Source organism: Tauraco erythrolophus, chromosome 11 (assembly GCF_009769465.1).
Source record: "Tauraco erythrolophus isolate bTauEry1 chromosome 11, bTauEry1.pri, whole genome shotgun sequence".
NCBI lineage: Eukaryota > Metazoa > Chordata > Aves > Musophagiformes > Musophagidae > Tauraco > Tauraco erythrolophus.
This window is the reverse complement of record NC_141475.1, coordinates 12,873,695-12,890,867: the sequence shown is the minus strand read 5'-3', so window position 1 is coordinate 12,890,867 and position 17,173 is coordinate 12,873,695. Positions and strand designations below refer to the sequence as shown.

General features: G+C 37.2%; 1 protein-coding gene across 2 annotated transcripts in view; it reads left to right on the top strand.

Moving 5' to 3' along the window:
• Window positions 1-17,173, top strand: part of ATR (ATR checkpoint kinase) — a 43,293-nt gene that overhangs the window by 7,344 nt on the left and 18,776 nt on the right. For both annotated transcript variants that reach the window (XM_086618763.1, XM_086618764.1), the window contains 19 exons: window positions 515-667; window positions 817-1,015; window positions 1,624-1,883; window positions 2,300-2,490; window positions 2,594-2,694; window positions 3,019-3,190; window positions 3,873-4,040; window positions 4,525-4,719; window positions 5,070-5,255; window positions 5,735-5,827; window positions 7,505-7,635; window positions 7,831-7,974; window positions 9,118-9,211; window positions 9,965-10,090; window positions 13,308-13,514; window positions 13,732-13,845; window positions 14,748-14,863; window positions 15,746-15,866; window positions 16,790-16,927. In XM_086618763.1, coding sequence (XP_086474889.1) covers window positions 515-667; window positions 817-1,015; window positions 1,624-1,883; window positions 2,300-2,490; window positions 2,594-2,694; window positions 3,019-3,190; window positions 3,873-4,040; window positions 4,525-4,719; window positions 5,070-5,255; window positions 5,735-5,827; window positions 7,505-7,635; window positions 7,831-7,974; window positions 9,118-9,211; window positions 9,965-10,090; window positions 13,308-13,514; window positions 13,732-13,845; window positions 14,748-14,863; window positions 15,746-15,866; window positions 16,790-16,927 — 2,909 coding nt within the window. The remainder of the gene's footprint in view (window positions 1-514; window positions 668-816; window positions 1,016-1,623; window positions 1,884-2,299; window positions 2,491-2,593; window positions 2,695-3,018; window positions 3,191-3,872; window positions 4,041-4,524; window positions 4,720-5,069; window positions 5,256-5,734; window positions 5,828-7,504; window positions 7,636-7,830; window positions 7,975-9,117; window positions 9,212-9,964; window positions 10,091-13,307; window positions 13,515-13,731; window positions 13,846-14,747; window positions 14,864-15,745; window positions 15,867-16,789; window positions 16,928-17,173) is intronic.

Here is a 17,173-nt window from a genome sequence, read left to right as displayed (position 1 = left end):
TGACCAAGAAATGAACTTTAAGCAGTTTTCTTTTTAAAACACAGAGGGATAGTATGCCTTCCTATCTCTGTTCCACTCAAAGATTTCAAAGCTTCTGGCCAGTTCAGCAAATGTGGCATGCAGGAAGTGTACCGTATCAAGTACTTGCATGGTTTTTTAAAAGTAGCTGGTGGGATGGAGGACAGATACTAAGACTGAAGTGTTATTATGAGGTCAGCTTACTAGCCGAGAGTCTTCGTAGAAATCGAGAGATACCAAAGTTTTATTCATTCTGCTGCTCATGTATTACATGCTGTCAACTGTTTAATGAAATTTTTAGATTATTTTGATGTAGCACTGTATCATTTATTATTATATGTCTAAAACGTAGGATATGAACATGTGGGAATAGTGATACTTTGTTGATAGAAAAAACAAATTAAGAACATAAAACTTGCATCTTCTTTTTGAAATATGAAGAGCTGTAAAAGTATCAGTTTTTTGTTGTTTTGTTTTGTTTTTTTCTTCTCCCTAGTGAAAATTTCACTGAGTGACCAGATTCTTGATAACTTATGTGGATTGCTGTCTCTGCCCTGGATTTACAGCCATCCTGATGATTCTTCTTTTAAATCATCTACTTTTGAGTTTGATCCTCTAGTTTTGAGTCAAAAAACTGCACAGAGTTTCTGTAAGTATGTTAAAGTATGTAAAACCTAAGATATTTCTGGAATTATTGTTCTAAAGTAGAATTGTTTCCTTTGCCCGAATATGATGATTGAGGACATTCAAAGTTTAAATCAAGTCATTATCTGCTTTATTTTGTTTCTTTCTCTTTAGCACCCCAAACTCAGTCGCACTGTGTGTTCCTTCTGTCTCTCTTCCCAAGAAACATTCGTCTGGATTGGAGAAAATCCATTTATCATTGGGCACTACAAAGTCCCCATGAAGTAATTCGGGCTACTTGCGTTAAAGGATTCTCTCTCCTGCTTCATCCACTAAGTGTGCAGTCTTGCAGTATGATTCCCAAGGCTCTTTTGTATGTATTAATGCTGCTTTTCTGTCTTCACACAAGAAGAAAAATAGACAAATAAGAAACGTAGCATAAGCACCAAAATAGATATTTATTTCTATTTCATCCAGAATTTGCTAGATCTCAATTTCAGAAATCGTAAGATGTCAGCAGGATAGGTGTGACAGTGTCTGTATGATGAATAGTTTTTGCTTACCATGTCAGTATACAAGTTACTTCGCTAGTTGAAGATCTCAGTTCTAATTAATAAATTTAAACTAAGAAGAGGGAAAGAGATATCTTTGTCAGTTAAATATGTGTGATATCTGTCCCTCTCTCTCTTAAAAAATCTTTCCAATTTCTTTGCCTTTTATGTAATGGCTTGGTGTCTTCTGTCCTGTAGTGACTGTTCTCCAGTTTCTTTATAACATGTCAGACTCACCAAGCCCTGTGGTGCTTTAAACATTTAATAGAACTTGAGGGTTATCTGAAAAGAAAAAGATAATTTAGTGAGACAGATCCTTAAATTGTCCTAATGTCACTTTCAGTATAAAAAGAGAGTTCAGGCAGCGTAGAAATACAAATTTCTAGGTATGTGATCTATTAAAATGGTTTTATTTTTGTTTCTATTTCAGAAATCAAATCAAAGATGAGTCTGAGCTAGTCAAAGAGGCTTGTGCTGCTATAGTTGGGAAATTATCTTGCTGTCTTTCTGGTACATTTAGTATACGACCTTCCTTAGCAGACTCTGCTATTAAGCATGTTGCTTACGGTATTTTATGTAGCAGCCTTACTGTGACTTCTGCTCATGAAAAAACTTCTTCTGTGCAGGCCTGCGTTTTCAAACCATTTCTTATTCTCCTCGAGAACAAAGTATCCAGTTCAGTAAAGCTAGGTATGTATGTGACTTTACCTTAACTAACATTTTGTACTTCTGTATGAGGTACTAAGTCACTACTTCTGTACCTTTCTCCATTCCTTTTTTTCTATATTGCTTTTTTTATAGCTGTAATGGTGCTTGAAATGTTGTATTTCAGTTGACATCACTGCTAATGTTTGATTTTGTCATTGATACTCTTTTTAAAAACTACCTGGGCTTAATTTTGGTCTATGGCTATATATAGAAATGTAATACTTGATAAAATCTGAGTTTTAAATAGCTTGTCTAGTTTGACAATATTTACTCTTTTGATAAAAAAAACATAGTGTGCTTTGTGGCTTACCTGCATCACTGTTTTGTGCACTTCAATAGATTTCCAAAAAGCATTAAAATTATTTTTTTTCTTCCCTCCTCCAATCCATGCCACCCAGCATTTATAGAAAACATACCTCATCTTTGCAAACATCTGGATTTTAACACTGATGAGTCCAGTGTGAAGATTCTTGTTGGGTCTTTATTAAATCTGATGGAAGATCCAGACAAAGATGTAAGAGTGGCTTTCAGTGACTGCATAAAGGACATATTAGAATCGTTAGACTCCGAAGAAGGATTCATTAAAGAGGTGAATTCATATTTATTTTTGGTTGTTTTTCCTAACTTACTATGGCTTTTGTTTCACTAATGTCAAACACTCTACTTTTTTGTTCTGTTTTCATGTGTTTCAGCTGTTCGTTTCAAGAATGAAAGAAGCCTATACCAATGCCAAAATATCAAGAAATAATGAGCTTAAAGATACCTTGATTCTCACAACAGGAGATATTGGAAGGTATTTTTGATAGTATTTTGAAAATTGAGAAGTACTATCAGTTTGTGATGCAAAGTGACTTTTTGTTCAAGTGTAAATGTAAGGATAAATCACTTATTTCAAGGTCAGCCTTTGTCCAGAGTCATTTGTAAGTGTACTAAGCTGTTGATTCATATGGAATATTCCTCATTTGCTTCTGCCCTGTCATAGGAAGTACAGATAAGCTATGCAAATACAATGATGAGCCATTTTGTATTCTGGTAGTTGTGTATTCTTAAAGTAATTTTATTAATGCAATGATTCTTTTTTCTTTTTTAATTCTTTTTCTTTTGCTTACTTTTTAAGGGCATCAAAAGGAGATTTGGTACCATTTGCCCTCTTGCATTTGTTACACTGTTTGCTGTCCAAGTCAGCTTCTGTGGCTGGAGCAGCGTACACGGAAATTCGTTCCCTGGCAGCAGCAAAGTGCATAAAACTGCAAGCTTTTTTCAGTCAGTACAAGAAGCCTATCTGTCAGGTAAAAAGAAGAGAGTTGGTGGTTTGGAAAGACATATGTTTAGGTTCTTTCTGTGTATTTTGAACAAGATATTAAAGGTGAAAGTTACAGTATTTTACAAGGTGAAATCTCATAGGACAAGAAAGAGATGATTTAAAAAAACGAAACAAAACCCTACAAACATTCAGGAAGGAGTGGGAGATCTTTGACTTTGTCATGGTCTTCTCCCCTCAACAGTATTGCCTTTCTTTTTTATTCTCTAGATGCTGTTGTTCTGAAACAGAGGAAGTATACAATGTTTTTTGCATTGGGTGATACCCTTGCCACAAGAGACTATGATTTAAAATTGGAATGGAAGTCAACGTTTTACAGGCATAATACTAACATGATTCGTTTGTTCTTTTGTTATACCCATTACCTAAAGACAGAAGTTCTGTTTAAAAGAAAATTATCAAAAGCAGGCTTCTCTAATTTTGAGTATTTTTTGACAAATGCAATGTCTGAATCCAAGGTTGCAAAATTATATGCTATTATTAAGTGGATGATAATCCAGTTCTATCACAAAGTAACAATCATGGATCTATGTGTAGTAAATGGGAAGGAAAGAAAAACAGATGCATCGAAAGGAGCAAAACTCTTTTGTTTATTTTTAGGGAGCGAAAAAGGGGAAAATAATACTAAATATGTATTTCTTCATGCTTAGTTTCTAGTGGAATCTCTTCACTCCAGCCAGATGGCAGTATTGAGTGCTCCATGCCAGGGTAATGAGCTACAGAAACAAACAGCTGCTCACCAGAGAGAAATGGCTCTGGACATGTTATCTGAGATCGCCAATGTATTTGATTTTCCAGATCTAAATCGCTTTCTCTCGGTAAGTTGGTCAGTCCTTTTTACTTTTGATTCTTTTAGTTGTGTTTTTTTTTTTTGGGTGGGGTGTGAGTGTTTGTGGATTTCTGTTTTAGTCCACAATTTTCTGTGAATGTCACAGATATGAATTTTTTTTCTCTACTTGCTGTTATAATATAGAATACTTTGGGATTGCTGCAACTAGGAGCTCAAATACAGAGGAACAGTGTCTGGATGGACATAGAAAATGCTAACTCGCTTTTTGTTTGCATGTTTCTCAATATTGATTAGATGAAGCACCTCCTTAGTTAATTATTTTTATTTTACCTGCATTTTTACTAGGTATTTCCATCTCATTAAAGTTGTTCTTTATTCATACCTATGGTCATATGTAGGACCAGAGGTGTGTGGTGTTGTACTAACTCAAATGAAATAAAGTTGAGCCCTGGCTTTTTGAAGGGTTTTGTTTGTTTGTTTTTTTCTATTAAGCGTTGTTCTTAATTTACCAGCGGACCCTACAAGTTTTGCTTCCTGACCTAGCAGCCAAGGCTAGTCCCGCAGCCTCCACGCTTATCCGAACCATAGCAAAACAGTTGAATGTAAACCGGAGAGAGATTTTAATCAATAACTTCAAATACATCTTCTCTCATTTGGTCTGTTCCTGCTCCAAGGATGAGCTTGAGCGGGCACTTCATTACCTCAAGGTAAATTGGCATTCGCTCTATTATACATGCAGATTAGGACCAACAGTTGATGAATAGTGAGCTTTCTGCTTTATTTAAGTTAAGATCTTGCAAAGCTTAGGTGGGGAAACTGTATATGCAGAAGTTTTGTTCTTGTTACTTATAATATGTTCTGTTGACTCGGAGGCACTGTTACACGTTGCGCTCTTAAAAATTCTAAAAACTTGGTTTGTCTAACATTGAGCTGATTGGAAGCTTTTTCTTTGCTCTCTATGGTAAATCAACCAGAGTCCAATTCCTCCTGTCTCTCTGTGTCCTCGTTTCATTGCGATGAAATGAAGAATTGGTTTCTATTTGCTGTTTGATTGTAGAATGAGACCGAGATAGAACTGGGCAGCTTGCTGAGACAAGACTACCAGGGGCTGCATAATGAGTTATTGCTCCGTATAGGAGAACACTATCAACAAGTCTTCAATGGCTTGTCAATATTGGCTTCATTTGCATCTCATGATGATCCCTATCAGGGACCTAGAGAAATAACATCACCTGAACAAATGGTAAGGACGTCAAAATATTCATGTTCAGTTTTGTTCAATAACTTTTCTTCTCTAGTCTGAGAGCAAAGACATCTTGATATTCTCTGAATGTCACTGTGTCCGAGGTAAAAAGTGGAGGAAAGGTGGTTACTTCATACTAAGTGTTCCTGTAATAGGGAGATACTACCAAGTTTGCATAAAAAAAAAGAAAACAAAAAAACCCACAAACAAACCAACCAAACCCCTCACACACAAACCAACCACACCCCCCCCCCCCCCCCCCCACAACCTCCAAAACCCTACCAAAACAAAAAAACCTACAGCATAATAAGGATATCTTTAATAACACTGATTATTTCTTAAAGAGCAGTGTGCGTATTTGGGATTCTTATTTGTCTTTCAGAATTAGCATTTCATACTTGCTTTTTTAATCTCTTAAGATTAGGAATGTGTTTATAGTAAAATTACTTGACTTTTTTTTTTTTCTCCCCACACCACAGGCTGATTATCTGCAACCTAAATTGCTTGGTATCTTGGCTTTTTTTAACATGCAGTTATTGAGTTCCAGTGTTGGCATTGAGGATAAAAAAATGGTAAACTTAATTTTGAATTAAGCTAACATTTTGATAAGCAAGGGCTATTTTAATATTCCAGACTTGTGTGATTGTGCCACTGTCATTGAAGTCTCAAAGATGCTAAGGTTCCCCCATGATTCTTGAAAACTGATGATCTCACTGTGGGTAGGACTTCTGTGTAAGCTCAAAAGTTTGTTTTGTTTTGTTTCTTTAATGGTCAGCTAATGTACATATTTCAGTCAGACATGGTATATATTGTAAGTCACTCAACTAATAATTATAGAGGAGAAATCCGAGCATATGTTTCATATATGTGAAACGGAGGATGAGGGAATATGGGAGAAAACTGGAGTTACTGCAGGGAACAAGGCTATAAGGCAAAGTTAAAGAAAATAAGATGCAAATCCAAGAGAAACTGAGCTTTATTCGTTTTGCTTCTCACAGAATAGCTCCTTTCAACTTTACAGTAGAGAGCGTTGAGAGAAATTGGAGCTCATGCCTTGAGACATACTTTGAACTGCTCTGCTGGGGCAGTGCTTCTAACTACCACCTCACAGAGGTAGTGCAGATGATTTCTGTAGGGAATTTTTCAGTGCTAAAATGTATATAAACTTTACGCTGGTGGACTGCATTTTCTCTGGTGTTCTTTAAAGCTTTTTGCTTCTCAGATGTTCATGTTGAGACGCTCTAGTTTACATAGCTCTATGTCTTTACACTTTATGGATTTCTTCATTTGTGCAGCAGTTCTTCTGCTGCACCTGCTATTTTTTTTATCTTTTCTTGTTTTGTGTTTTGTTCTTAGTGCGTTTCCCTTTCCATGACCTTTCCTCAAGTTTCTTCCTGTGCTACTGATCTGTCATGCTGGACATTGTACTACCTTGTTTGGCACAGTGTTACTGTGACTGACTTATTTCCTGCTTTTTCTGCATCATAGAATGGTTTGGGTTGGAAGAGACCTTAAAGATCGTCTAGTTCCAACCCCCCTGCCATGGGCAGGGACATCTTCCCCTAGATCAGGTTGCTCAAAGCCTCATCCAGCCTGGCCTCGAACACTTCCAGGGATGGGGCAGCCACAACTTCTCTGGGCAACCTGTTGAAGTACCCAGAGAAGTTCTGGATGCCCCATCCCTGGAAGTGTTTCTCTTCTGTCGAAGAATTTCTCTTCTGTCTTTCATCAGTCCCCTTGACAACTGAGCTATTACCTGTTCTCTGAAGCTTATCAGTCGCTTCTGCCAGAAGCTATGTGTCAGTTCTGTTGTTGATGTTTTGTTTTTTGCAGGTTTTTTGTTTGTTTATTTTGATCTTAGTGGTTGTGGTGGTTTTTTTGAGGCAAGTTTTTTTGTTTTCTCTGTATTTTCAAAACCTGCTCTTTTCAGCTTTTAAAGCTTTGGACATATAGTCAATCATGTCGTATAACAGACTCTATACCATGAACTCCTTTCATGTCCACTGTTCTTCCCTCAATCTATCAACAGCCAAAATAACGACTTTTTTATTATAAACCTGTCATTACAGATTCCTTTTTGTTCTCTTTTCTTCTAACTCCTAAATTCTTTATTGAAAAATCAAACTAAATTTGATGTCTCGTAGGATTTGATTTCTTAAGCCAGGGTAGCTTGGTTTTGTTAGAAAATATGACTTGTGTATGTTTTACTGAGTATCTAATGCACTAAAATGACTTTTCTCTATGTCTAGGCTTTAAACAGTCTTATGTCTTTAATGAAGCTCATGGGTCCCAAACACGTCAGTTCAGTGAGAGTGAAGATGATGACTACACTGAGAACAGCTCTAAGATATAAGGATGACTTTCCAGAACTGTGTTGCAGGTGAACTGATAGTGTACCGAAAGAGTGATGTACCTGGCATTTCCGTCTTTGAATTCACTGTTTTGTTTTGTTCTAGACAATAATCTAAACTATAGAGCTGAAGCAACTTAAAATGCTTCTCATGACTCACCTGAAATGTTGTCATACAGAGAAGAATCATTGATTGCTTTTGTTTTGTTGTTTTTTCTTGTTTAGAGCCTGGGATTGTTTTGTTCGAAGTCTGGACCATTCATACCTTGGATCCTTGCTTAGTCATGTGATAGTAGCATTATTGCCCCTTATACACATCCAACCAAAGGAAACTACAGCAGTATTTTACTTTCTCATAGTTGAGAACAGGTACTGTACAAAATATTTTTAGTTATATGGATTAAATCCTGTAATAGAATTGAGGATAATCCTAAATGGAAGTTGTCCAGCACTGAGATGAGAAAATTTGTTTTTCTGCAAAATAGTATATTGTTCTATAAAGTCCCACTTCTCTAAATTGCAATGAGATTTTGAAGTTTGTCAAGTGATAGCCTCATCTGAAAAGGTGTTTTTATATTGTCCTTATAAAAGTATATGATGCTATGGCCAACTTACAACCCATTCAGACACTTCCTCCTGCCAGGTTTTCAGATTTCTGCATTTTATCTACTGGTACAGAAAATTCCCTCTACAGGACACGATAGAAGTGAACAGAGTTGGAGATAGGGATCAAATTAATTCTGTGTCTCTTTCAGTAGAGTTATATTTATGAAGTGCACAGAATTTAATGTTGAGTAAGATTTCATACATCATCTTCACAAGTGGTCACACCAACTGAAAATAATATCAAAGTATAATACAAAAGACTTAAATTTTTGTGACTTAAACTTTTGGAGACAATGTTGAGCCTTAATTCTTTTTTTTTTTTTTTTTTTTAAGGGATGGTGATAGTTTATGTCCTGATTACTTTTGTTTGATTATTTTTTCTTGCACTGTGTCATAATAACAGTATTTAAAATAGAAGGTGACAATAGAAATAACAAGGCTTTTGTAGAAACCCACAGTAGCAAAATTGAAAGATTCCTTCATGTTCCTAACAGGATTCTTTTTTTCATTGTGTGTTTTCTTATGAGGAAAACTGGAACTGGATTCACATCAAATGGGATTATTCTTACCCTTTGGCCAGTGTTCAAAATAAGGAGAGCCAAACCTGGTAGAGGTGAATGGCAACTTTGAAAGCTTTCAAAGAGCTATCTTTTGAAAGAGAAATTAATTTGAAGTATAGAGGAGAATATCTGTGACTTAGTTAAGTAAAATAAGAGAAACAAGTTGTTTAATATGTATACTTAATTGGGTAAAAAAAATCCATGGAATTTACGGTTTTTCTGCTTTTCAAGCCTTAGTTCTTCTAGTCATTACATTTTGCTGCTTTCTTTTGGTGGGTTTTTAAGATTTTTCTGATCCAACTAATGCTTGCTGTGTTCTTTGCAATATTTTTTTTGCGACTATTAGAGATGCGGTACGAGACTTTTTACATGAAATATATTTTCTGCCTGACCTTCCAGAACTGAAAGAAATCCAAGTAGTTCTTCAGGAATACAGAAAGGTACAGCTTCTTTTATTTATTTGTTAATTTTTAATGCATCAAATGAATTCATGACAAGTGAGGAAAGTATGTAAAGTTTCTTGTTAAGTGGAAATAGTATTTATCTGCCTCCACAACAAAACAGAATTTGGGTATTGCAGAAATAGTTTGAAGCAGATTCTGATTCCTCTTTAGGAGTGAAATATGCTCATGACTAACATGCTTGTTTCTGTAGCATCTTCTGAATGCTGACTTTTAATCTTTTTGAGACTAAAGAGATTATAAAAGTCAGCAGTATTAGCTCTGGCAATGAATGTGTTACAGGAGAAGCTACTTTTAATTTGATCCTTCTTCTGTATTGTTAAAGGTAACAAAGTTTGCCTATTTTTAGGAGTTTCTGTGGTCCGTTTCTTTTGCTTGACATCAGAATGGTCAAGTAATAGATGGGAAGTAGCAATTATTTAGTGGGAATGAGGTAACAAAAGTAAAAATTAATTTCATTTTTAGATAACAAGATGCTCAAAGCAAAGCATTTTCATCTGATTTAATCACTTTTATTTACACCATCATTATATTTAAGCGAAAGTGTAAATATAGTATGTTTTGAGGGAAAACATTTAAAAAAATAGGGAGACAGTGATATATGGATAGAGGTGAGAATGTAGACAGAAAAGTAGTTGTTTGTACATGTTCTCAGTTGTGTTCTTTGAGATGCTGCTAAACCATGTTCCTTTTTATATTTAACTTGAACCTCTTGTCTCATGTCTTGTTCAGGAATCCTCCAAAAGCACTGACTTGCAGACAACACTGCAGCTGTCTATGAGAGCTATTCAGCATGAGAATGTGGATGTTCGTATTCATGCACTTACCAGCCTGAAAGAAACATTATATAGAAATCAGGTATAGGAAACCTTTCATATTCATAGATTCATAGATTTCTAGGTTGGAAAAGACCTTAGAGATCATCCAGTCCAACCGTCCCTAATCCCCATTATACCATATCCCTAAGTAGTTCATCCACCCTATTCTTAAACACATTCAGGGATGGGAACTCAACCACCTCCCTGGGCAGCCTATTCCAGTGGCTGACACCCTTTCAGAGAAGAAATACTTCCTAACATCCAACCTGAGTCTCCCCTGACTAAGCTTATACCCATTTCCTCTTGTTCTGTCACCCATCACTAATGTAAAGAGCCCTTCCCCCACCTCCCCACCATCCCTTCTCAAGTATTTGTAGGCTGTAATCAGGTCTCCCCTCAGCCTCCTCTTCTCCAGGCTAAACAGCCCCAACTCCCTCAGCTGCTCCCCATAAGTTTTATTTTCCAGCCCCTTGACCAGTTTAGTCACCCTTCTTTGGACTCGCTCCAGGAGCTCAATATCCCTCTTAAAGCGAGGGGCCCAAAACTGGACACAATATTCCAGGTGCGGCCTCACCAGTGCCGAGTACAGGGGCAGGATCACTTCCCTATTCCTGCTGGTTACACTATTCTTGATACACACCAGTATCCCATTGACCTTTTTGGCCACCTGGGCACACTGCTGGCTCATATCAAGCCGGTAGTCAACCAACACCCCCAGGTCCTTCTCCACCAGGCAGCTCTCCAGCCACTCTTCCCCAAGCCTGTAGCGATGCTTGGGGTTTTTATACCCCAAGTGAAGGACTCTGCACTTGGCCTTATTAAAGCTCATGCCATTGGCCTCAGCCCAACGATCCAGTCTGTTCAAATCCCTCTGAAGGGCCTCCCTGCCCTCGAGCAGATCGACACAGCCTCCCAGCTTGGTGTCGTCCGCAAACTTACTGAGGGTACATTCAATCCCCTCATCCAGGTCATTGATAAAGATGTTAAACAGAACTGGACCCAGCACTGAGCCCTGGGGAACCCCACTGGGGACCGGCCTCCAGCCAGATTTAGCCCCATTTACCACCACTCTTTGGGCCCGGCCATCCAGCCAGTTTTTAACCCAAAGGAGGGTGTGCCTATCCAGGCCAGCAGTTACCAGTTTCTCAACCAGAACACTATGAGAAACTGTATCAAAGGCTTTACTGAGGTCAAGGAAAACTACATCCACAGCCCTTCCCTCATCAACCAGGTGGGTCACCCCATCATAGAAGGTGATCAGGTTTGATTGGCAAGACCTGCCTTTCATAAACCCATGTTGACTGGGCCTGATCACCCGGTTAACCTGTATGTGCTCATTAATAGCACTCAAGATAACCTGTTCCATGACTTTGCCCATCACCGAGGTCAGACTGACAGGCCTGTAGTTCCCCGGATCCTCCTCCCGCCCTTTTTTGTAAATGGGGGTAACATCCGCCAGGCTCCAGTCCAGCGGAACTTCCCCAGTGAGCCAAGACTGCCCAAAGATAATGGACAGGGGTTTGGCAATGACATCCGCCAGCTCTCTCAGGACTCTCGGGTGGATACCATCAGGCCCCATAGACTTGTGGGCATCCAGCAGATGAAGCAGATCCTTGACCCGTTCCTCTTGGATCACAGGAGCTTTGATTTGCTCTCCCTCCCTGCTCTCAGACACCATAGGCCAGCTCACCTGGGAACTACTGACCTTATTATTAAAGACTGAGGCAAAGAAGGCATTAAGGACCTCAGCCTTGTCCTCATCATTTCAGTAGAATTAAAAATAAATCAGAGAAGTGTCTGGACCAACAATCTAAAACTCCTTACTGTTACTGGGTGTTCACATGAACTGTGTTATTCTCTCCAATTTGTTAAGCTAGCTGTTGCTCCATATAATGGGGAGAAGGTATTCTTTTTCATTATGTTTCTGTGTAAGAGGACTTTCAAACACTCCTGATTTGTGTGGTACTGATTCAGCAAGGCTAGTGGTGTATTTCTTATCTTTTTCAACTCTGAGGAGAGATGTATCTAAGAAGTCCGTTTCAGCAGTCTGTTGTATGGGCTTGTTCTCGGTTGGAAGATGCACAGCTTTTGCATCAGGAGACTAATACACTAAAGCCAGTGGTTTTTGTGTGTGAGTGTAATATCTGAAAGAATTAAGATGTGAGTGACCATCTCACACCTTTGGATTTTTTTTACTTTTTTTTTTTGCCTTCTATCCTCAAAAATTTGAATCTATTGATTATATTCAAATAAATTTTACAGCCATGTACAAATTGCAAGGATACTGCTTTACTAATATGGTTATTAGACCAGAGGGGTGTATGTGACCTATTAAAAATAAATAAATAAATAAATCTATCCTCTTATTAGCTGTAAGATTGTGGGACAGACTTCAGTCAGAAACTAAAAAAAAAAAAAATCCTAGCTAAAAGAACAAGCAATCATTGTGTATATTCCTGACCAGTCGGTAATTCTTGCGGCTGAGGTCAACAAAATCCTGCTGTGTCTTGCTTAGTTAGAAGTCTAGCAAAATAATTGAGGCAAATCAAACTTAATTAGTTCTACAACTTGTGGAACTCTTTGTTCGGTTATGTTGCCTGTGGTTTCAGTTTTCATTAAACTTAATAACGGCAAACATTTTCACGTTATTAAGAGAATTTTTTTTCTGTATTTGGACTAAACGTGGAACTGGGGGAAAAAAAGCTGGGCCAAAATGAAAAGGAAAGAAAATCCAATTAAAGTGATGGGCATTGATTAAAGGACTTGAAACCCTGGGCTTTGTAAGAACTGAAAGTGAAGAAATCACCAACAAACAGGAAATAATAAGGATACAAATGGCAGTGAAACCAGAGGTTTGACAAGAGCTGCATGAAAAGAAATTGAGAGGAAGTATCAGAACACATGAAGAAAAGGGGCAGATAAGTGAAAAAGATTAACACGGAAAAGAAGAGAGGTTCTTGGTAAGACAAGGAAAGAAAATGAAGTTAGTAGAGAGGTATGTGATAACAAAATACAATGTTGGCCATGATAAAATTGTTAATTGAGGCCCAAATCCCTCATTCTCATTCAGTTGTTTAGTCCTTCCTAGGGTAGCAAGCAATTTAGGGCTGATTGGGCTATAGGTACAAAATGACTATTTGAGTTGCTATGGGTAGATGAAATATGCAGTAAGAGTAAGTTACAGATGGAAAATTTCCAGGAATGTTTGCCGTAAGCATAGTTGTAAAATAACTCATCTTTGTTTTTCAACTTCTTAGGAAAAATTGATAAAGTATGTAACAGACAGTGAAACTGTGGAGCCAGTCATCTCCCAGTTGGTGACTGTACTTCTAATCGGCTGCCAGGATGCAAATTCTCAAGCCCGACTACTTTGTGGAGAATGTTTGGGTGAACTAGGAGCCATAGATCCCGGCAGGCTGGATTTTTCAACAAGTGAAACTCAAGGAAAACATTTTACGTTTGTGGTAAGACGTGTTGCTGTTGTGTTTTGTTTAGCATTAAGGGTTTTCTAAAAGTACTTGGGAGTAGGGAACCTCTTCTCTTTAGACCCTTTGAAAATCTGTACTTGCTTTCTCATCTAAAACAGTTTAGAGTCAGACTTCATAGTGATCATTTGGAGATTAAAGATACAGCTATTACTCTGTCTGTTTTATTAAAACTGGCATTCTGTTTCTGATTGAGGCTGGTGTGGAGGATCCAAATTTTGCCTATGGGTTATTAATGGAACTGACCAGAGCATTCCTTGCTTATGCTGATAATGTTCGCGCTCAGGATTCTGCAGCATATGCAATTCAGGTAAGATATATGGTTAGATCCTATTTTTTCTTCACAAATAATTTTCTATCACACTGAACATAGAATTATGCAATAGAAGTATACATTTTGAAGTACATGTTTAAGTATTTGAAACTTCATCCTATACAGCTTTAAATTACAGTTTAAATTAAGAGTTTATTCAGGATAGAGGTTTTTTTTTTAGTTTTTTAAACTGCTCAGTGCTAGCTTAAAGTTCTGAGGAGTTGTCAAATAAATGAAGATTTGTTTGCTTTTGTGTCACAATGTCTTAGGAGAAATCCGACATTTCAGAGGTAACTAACAGTCCATACACAGTGATTGAAGGAGTAATCCTGAGACTGACTTAGAAATGGTGCATGTTCCATAGGCAGAAATGAAAAGCAGTAAGCGTTCCTAAGAGTGTTTCTGCTTACACTTTTAAGAAGCAACTGAAAGTGAGCCTACCCTTATTTTCATACTGTAGTCTTTTGTATTAGTTTGCCAACTTTTGTTTTTGTTGTTGTTTTTTAATATCTTTGTGAAAACTTCAGGACAATTCTTTGCTCCAGGAGAAAATAAGTGGCCCCAGGTAGTCAATGGGGTAAGAGAATTTGATTAGCTTATACACAAGGAAGAATCGGACTAACTTGTAGTCCTGGTTTATTGGCAGATGTGAAGAATATGGGATAACGTGGTCCAAACACCAACTGGAGAATCTGGAGAATCAATAGTTAGGTGAAATCAACACTGCATAGTAATAAGGAATTAACAATGATGGATGAAAGTTTTACAGTTATAATTTCTGAATTAAACATTCTGTAACTTCTATCTCGTAAATTCTGTATATACACCAGTTTTTATTACCACTGTGATCATGAAATATTTTCTGTGCTAACTCGGTCGTCTAAACCATGCCTTTTCAGGAATTATTGTCTATCTATGACTGTAGAGAGACAAACACTGACTGCCCAGGCTCCAGACTTTGGAGGAGGTTTCCTGAGCACGTGCAGGAGATCTTGGAACCTCACTTAAATACACGGTATTTGACAACTTAAGCAATTTTCTTGCGTAACAGCTTTAAAAAGTCTTCTTTTTCCTCTACGCTAGCCATAACTTCTTTTGGTTTTGTGATTGTTGCTCTTCACGGAAGAGTATGTACAAAATTCAAATAAGGTCTTTCTATGTAAAGCTGAATTAGCACTTCCTTGAATGTAATTCTCTGTAAATCAAAAGAACAAAATTCTGAGCTCATATGTTGCCCAGATCTGCCTGTTTGTACCTAGAGTATTGTCTTTTTTTATATGAAGTTTTGAAGCTTTTATTTCTGTTTTCTTTCCTCTGTACAAATTCTCTCTAGCATTTGAGTTCGTACTCAGATCCATTAATATCACTTTACTGGTGCCCTTTAGAGAAGTAAGAAGAGCTCGCTGGGTTTTAATCTGACTTTTTATTTTGTTGAATTAATGACAAAAATAATGTGAAGAAAACTTCAAATTACCTGTGTACCTTATTTGAAATAATGAACAATGTTTCCTTTCTGTTTCCTCACGAAGACCATCATGCTCATCTGTGATAAGTTTTACCATTTGACATTTCTTGGCTTTTGTGTATGTTCTGTGTTTTTCCCATCAAAATCATAGTACTCAAAAAAAACCCTGATTTGAACAGCACTTTGAAGTATTTTTAAAAATTGTGGTAGCATGTTATGTTGCTCGTACTTCATGTTTCATTTTGGGAAACTCAAGAATAAAATATGTTGACTACTGAAAGTATTTTCTTAATACTTTTATAAAATATTCAGAAGATGAAATCTAATATGAGTCCAGTTAGGAAACTTCATAATTAACAATGTGCTATTGGTTTTTTAAATTCTATTAAATAAAAAAGTTAGTTTTATTGAATCGATATTTTAAAATTACAGGTACAAGAGTTATCAAAAGGCTGTAAATTGGTCTAAGATGAAGAAGCCAATTTACTTAAGCAAATTAGGTGATAATTTTGCAGAATGGTCAGCAACTTGGGCAGGTTATCTTGTAACAAAGGTAAGACAATAAATCCGCTCTCTATATTGGTATATACAACATAGTTCTTGAACTACATTTTGGTTTTTTGAAGTCCGGGATGGATGGGGGAATATGCCTATTCTCTTATAGGCCTGTTAAAGCCCATACCTAAAGACTTCTGGCATCATCAAAGTAACCACACACCTTCCCTTGCCCAGCATTGTTGCTTCTTGGCTAGGCTTCACAGGTAGTGTCACATCCAAAAGTCTAGGAAGTTTGCCTTTGTTCAGAGACTCTTGTGTAGCTGAAGGCACTGGCAAATGCTTCTTAAAAGCATCTGAAATGCTTCTGGAAAATCTCAAATCTACCTTCTCAGTTTTTGAAGGATTTCTTTCATTTCCCCATAGCTCCACTGTCCCCGCACATAAAAAGTATTTGTCACTTTCTTGCTTTCCTTTCCCCTTTCCAACATGTTAGTGACCCACTGAAAATTTCACTTCTAAGTTAACCTCTTCAGGAAGTGAATTTAATCACAATAGCTCAGTAGCTACACTGTCCTCTTTTGATTTCAGACAGAGAAGAATTGAGTGTCTTGATAATTTCCTACTTTTTGCAGACTTTTAAGGGCAGAAGAGAGGCTGAGTGCAGTAGTAGACTCTCGGCCTTAAGGTTTTTTCTGTGGCCAGTGCAAGTTCACAGTGGTGTAGAAAACATGGAAAAGTGGAACATGTAAGCAATGCTTGCCTATATTTGTGGTATCAGCAACCGATATGTGTAATAGCAACTGCTGTCTCGCATCCCTGTTGCAGGTTTAAGTCTGCAGACCCTTCTATAGGAGACACATATCTAAAAATTATTTGATGGAATAGAATTTGTATTTGTCGACAGAAAGAAACCTGTTAATTGTTCAGGCATTTGCACTTTTGTAATGATGCTTTTCCTGGAAATTTTTTTTTTAATAGGTGCGACATGATCTTGCCAGAAAAGTTTTCGATTGTTGCAGTATTATGATGAAGAATGACTATAAAGTGACAATTTATCTGCTTCCACACATCCTTGTCTATGTTTTGTTGGGATGCAGTGAAGAGGATCAACAAGAGGTGAGGTATATAAGAAGACAGTGTTTTTTATAGGAATGTTCAGGAGCTGTTCTTCCTAAGAACTGTTCAGCTCTGCAAAATTACTGTAGACCTATATGAACAAATTTTATGGTGCTAAACTCCTTTTTCTATGTTAATAATATGCATTTTCTGCCAGTGTTTTGAATATACTTATACAAGTTTTTGTTGAACTACTTTTCTGTGGATTTTCATCTATTTCTTTGGTAGGGCCTAGGACAAGACACT